The sequence below is a fragment of the Otolemur garnettii genome, unplaced genomic scaffold, assembly GCF_000181295.1.
Source record: "Otolemur garnettii isolate 467f Iridium unplaced genomic scaffold, OtoGar3 scaffold00186, whole genome shotgun sequence".
NCBI classification, from domain to species: Eukaryota; Metazoa; Chordata; class Mammalia; order Primates; family Galagidae; genus Otolemur; species Otolemur garnettii.
In genome coordinates, this window is record NW_003852581.1 from 1081397 (window position 1) to 1086173 (window position 4777).

Below are 4777 nucleotides of genomic sequence, written 5' to 3' on the forward strand. Positions count from 1 at the left end.
TTAAGTTTTTTTAAACCTCAGATCTGTTTATATTCAAATACACCCATATTTTATCAAATTTAAGATACATCATACATCTTTAAGAAAAAAATATATTTCCAGTTGATCCTTATAGTTATCCCAGTTGCAGATATGTTAAAATGTGAAAAAATAAGCATCTTAAATTTGATGAAACAAGGTAAAAATTAAATAACCCAAAGCCAAATATGAGGTATTTGGGGATTATCAGTACTGCTACTAGCCATTAGTATATTATTTTGGACATTAGAGAGCTGACTGGATCTGCAAAATCTGTTTCAAAGTAAAAGATCTGCTCACACAACAATGTAGTGATCACTTGCTGTATTGTACAACATTCAAAGTCAAACTGCTGTTAGACACAGATGACATTGAAGTGTTGGAGGCTAGGTTGGGAAGGGTTGTTATGAAGCCTCTTTCATTCTTCCCTTGCCATGTCCATGAGTTCTTCTCTGTTAAACCTGAACAGATGCCAGCCCTCTTCAGAGGAAAGGTCTAAAGCCCCTCGACGAGTATAGTAGTCAATAGAAGCCTGGTTCCAAATGACAACAAGAAAGTGCATGCAGTTACATTGGCTTCTGATGGCTATCTGTTTAAAAACAAACAAGCAAAGATTATTTTATTTGAACGTATAGTCTTCAATAATGCATTTATTTTATTGAAGGTCTACTATATACAAGGCACTATATGTGCATAATACTTCCAAAATAATAATATAGTAATTATCTCCTGGAGTTCTCTATAGCTGTAAAAAGAGAAAAAGTCCTACTATTATGAGCTTTAAAACCTCTCTCTTTAAAATCCCAAATTGAGTTGGGTGCCTGTAGCTAAATGGTTAGAATATTGGCTCCATTGACTGGGGCTGGTGGGTTCAAACCCAGCCTGGACCTGCTAAACAAAAACAAATAAATAAATAAAATCCCAAGTCTATTGTAAAAATTCTTTATAGAAAAAGTTTGCCTAAGTAATATATGTTCTCATATATTTCTAAAATGCAAAAGAATCTTTTTTAATACTCTTTTCATATTTACAATGTCTGCCTATTTTATGGATAAAAGTGCCTTCTAATCTTCATCATGCTCCTACTTGATAGCAAAAAAGGTATATAATAGGGTTGTGGATTATATATAAACCAATTTTTAATTAGCTATAACTCATATATTATTTGTATGAATATCTGATTTGGAAATCCAGTTGAATTTTAATAAAAATTTAAAGTATATGTTGGAGTTATGTTCAAATTATGAGATTAACTTTTTAATTTATGCCCTGTTAAAACATTTTTGATGAAGAAAAGTTCATGTATCAAATATCACTATGAATTGTAGTACATACCTGACTTAGCCTCTTCAGCATTTCAGCTCCAATACCTAGACCTTAATAGATAATGCAAAATGAAAAGCACAAATTCCACTTAACTGGTCATTTGCTGTAGTTTAAAAGAAATAAGATATAAAGGCCTGTACTTGATTGTTATATATTCTTAATAGCTTGAGGAAACACAACTCATAAATCTTTCTTCCTAATTGGAATGTGGTACCAAAGATAATAGAAAAGACTCTTGGTTTAGTTTAAATATCATTGTGGAACAAATTAGTCTCTGTCACTATTGTATTATAACAGAGTATATTTCTTATCTTTTTCTATGCAAAATCAACCTAGAATGTAAAACAATTTTATAAAGATAGAATATAGGTGTGGCTTAGTTAAACCTTTAAGGAAACTAATAAAAATAATGTTTTTCTAGTCTATGTTTGATTTCTCACTACATGCAAGAATAACTAAGATTGTTAACAGGCTCATGAAATAGAAATGAATAACCTAAACAAAGTTAAATACCATATTATTTTTATTTTTATTTATTTATTTTTTTAGAGACAGTCTCACTTTATCACCGTCAGTAGAGTTCCGTGGCATCACACAGCTCACAGCAACCTCCAACTCCTGGGCTTAGGCAATTCTCTCCCCTCAATCTCCAAAGTAGCTGGGCATACGGGCCCCTGCCACAACACCCAGCTATTTTTTTTTTTTTTGTTATAGTTTGGCCAGGGCCAGGTTTGACCCCGCCACCCTCGGTATATGGGGCTGGTGCCCTACTCACTAAGCCACAGGGACCGCCCTTAAATACCATATTTATAATAAAGCCCTATCTCTTTAACGTATGCATGTCATTTTCATTTCTAAAGTATTTCTAGATAAGAATTTTAGTTTTACCTCGGTAAGCTTCTATGACATAAAAGTCCTCTAGGTAAAGTAACTTGCCAATCCAGGGGTCGTATGTAAAGTAGTACATGGCAAATCCAACAGTCACTTTGCCAAAGAAGAGAAAAGAGAAGATACAGAGAGTTTAAAGCTTTGAATCATACTTCTGTTCCCCCAAATGGAATATCTTTGGTGTTTCTTTGTTTTAACTAGTAAAGTAATAAGTGCTCTTAATAATATAGAAGTAATAATATAGAAATATCTAATCTTGCAGGTTTAATTTCCTTATAACTTTTAATAGATAAGCTCTTTTTTTATAGTATGGTATATATTTTTGCCCAAATTTTTAATGCATATATAAACCTAAGTACATACCTTACATTTTATGTTTAGAAAAATAAAACTGAGTTTTTACACATATATTCTTATGCTTTGCTTAATAGTAATTGTATGCTATATAAATATTTTAAATGTAGAGAAAATATGCTCCAGATTAAATTGAAGATGAAATATCTACTTTACCTGATAGTTTTCTTTTATTGTATACTTCGGCAATCAGGCAATAGAAAAGGGGATTGGTCCCAAAGCCATCCCGGAGTAAGTCTGAAATATCAATTTATTGGCAAGATGTCAGAAAATTTATAGCAGTGAGAGAAAATATGGTGGATAGGAAACACCATGAATTTGTCTCTCCAGCTGAAAAGCAATTTTACTGGCAAATACTGAAATGAATATTTTGGAACTCTTGAGTTTATCTGAATATTTGCAAACTCTGAGAGATACCCTCTCTGGTCAACTGCAGTTAATTTAGGTCATTGAGCCATCAGTGAGGGCTACCCAGCCCTCACCCTTCCTCTAGTCCCATGGTAAGAAATTGTGGGGACAGCAGTGTATATTTCTGTAGCATTTTTCTAGAGCAAGGGTGGGCAATAAATATCTTATCCCCCAGATATTGCAATTTTGTGTTTTGATTGTGGATTGTTGCTCTGTTCACTGAGATGAGGACTTGGATGTGGCTTCCATTGTTCCAATTCCCACCAGATGACATGGCTTCCAGGAGGTTTAAAGGAGATAATCTGTTTTGTTGGACGTTTGGGGGCAGAGGAACATGTATACAGGGGAATTTCAAAAGCCACCATGCATGACCAGAGAAAAACACAATCTCAGGAAAAGAAAAACAAAAAAACCTAGAGTGCATTAAGCTTCCAATTCAGGTTGACTCCTGACACAGAGTCACTATTTAGTGATCAAAAACCAGAAAATCCTGGGGAAGGAGGCAAACCTGATTTTCAGAATTAACAAATAAGAACCAGCAGTTTTCAACCAAAAAAAAAAAAAAAAATCACAAAGAAGCACGCTATGGTTCATTCAGAGGAACAAAATAAATTAACAGAAAATACACCTGAATAAACCCAGATATTGGACTTACTAGACAAAGAGTTTAAAATGACTATCTTAAAGATGCTCAAAGAGCTAAAGAAAGACAAGAAAAATACAGGGAAAAAATACATGAACAAAATAAGAATATAAGTAAATAGAAAGTATTTAAAATAACTCCCCCCCCCAAATTTTGAAGCTTAAAAATATAATAACTGAAATGAAAAAAGTATACTGGAGAGGTTCAAAAGCATATTTGAGCAAGCAGAAGAATCAGTGAACTTGATGATAAAACAAGTGAAAAACAGTCTGAAAAACAGAAAGAAAAAGGATAAAGAAAGTGAACGGAGCCTACTTTGTCTGTGAAACATCATCACCACCAAATGGAAGAACATTCACCTGTGGAACTCGTAAGAGCAGAAGAGACAGAGAAGGAGGAAGAAAAATTATTTGAAAAATAACAGCCAGAGACCTCCCAAATTTGATGCAAGAAGTGAATCTATAAATCCAAGAAACTTAACAAACTCTAAGTAGGATAAACACAAAGAAATCCATGCCAAAACACATTACACTCCAAATGTCAAAGGCCAAATACAAAGAATCTTAAAGTAGCACAAGAGAAAGAACTTGTCACATGAGTAGTATTCTCAATTATATTATTAAACTTGTCACATGAGTAGTATTCTCAATTGTATTATTATATGAATTTTCATTTGAAATGTTGAAGACCAATAAGCAGTGGATTGATATTTTCTGAGTGCTAAGGGGGAAAAGTCCTGTCAACTAACAATTTTATATCCACCAAAACTCTCTTTCAAAAATGAGAGATAAATTTAGACATTTCTAGACAAAAAGCAAAAGGAAAGAAAAAGAAAAAAGAACCCAAAAAACCTGAGGAAGTTCATTACAAGACGCGCCCTACAAGAAATGCAAAAAGAATCCTTTAGGTTGAAAGGAAAGGAAGCTAGACAGTAACTCAAAGTTGTATGAAGAAATAAAATCTCTGGTAAAGCCCAAGTGCCCATCGACCCATGAATGGATCAATAAATTGTGGTATATGTACACCATGGAATACTATACAGCCACAAAGAAAGATGGAGACCTTGCCTCCTTCATATTTACATGGATGGAGCTGGAAAATGTCCTCCTTAGCAAAGTGTCTCAAGAATGGAAGAAAAAG

The 4777-nt window shown here is 33.5% G+C and overlaps 1 protein-coding gene across 1 annotated transcript in view; it reads right to left on the reverse strand.

The window, feature by feature from the left end:
- Nucleotides 1-436: 436 nt before the first annotated feature.
- The window catches only part of SATL1 (spermidine/spermine N1-acetyl transferase like 1), a 34052-nt gene continuing 29711 nt past the window's right edge, over nucleotides 437-4777 (reverse strand). Inside the window, exons 3-6 of the mRNA XM_023507532.1 lie at nucleotides 2745-2823; nucleotides 2233-2336; nucleotides 1354-1394; nucleotides 437-607 (exon numbers count right to left, since the gene is read on the reverse strand). Coding sequence (XP_023363300.1) covers nucleotides 437-607; nucleotides 1354-1394; nucleotides 2233-2336; nucleotides 2745-2823 — 395 coding nt within the window. The remainder of the gene's footprint in view (nucleotides 608-1353; nucleotides 1395-2232; nucleotides 2337-2744; nucleotides 2824-4777) is intronic.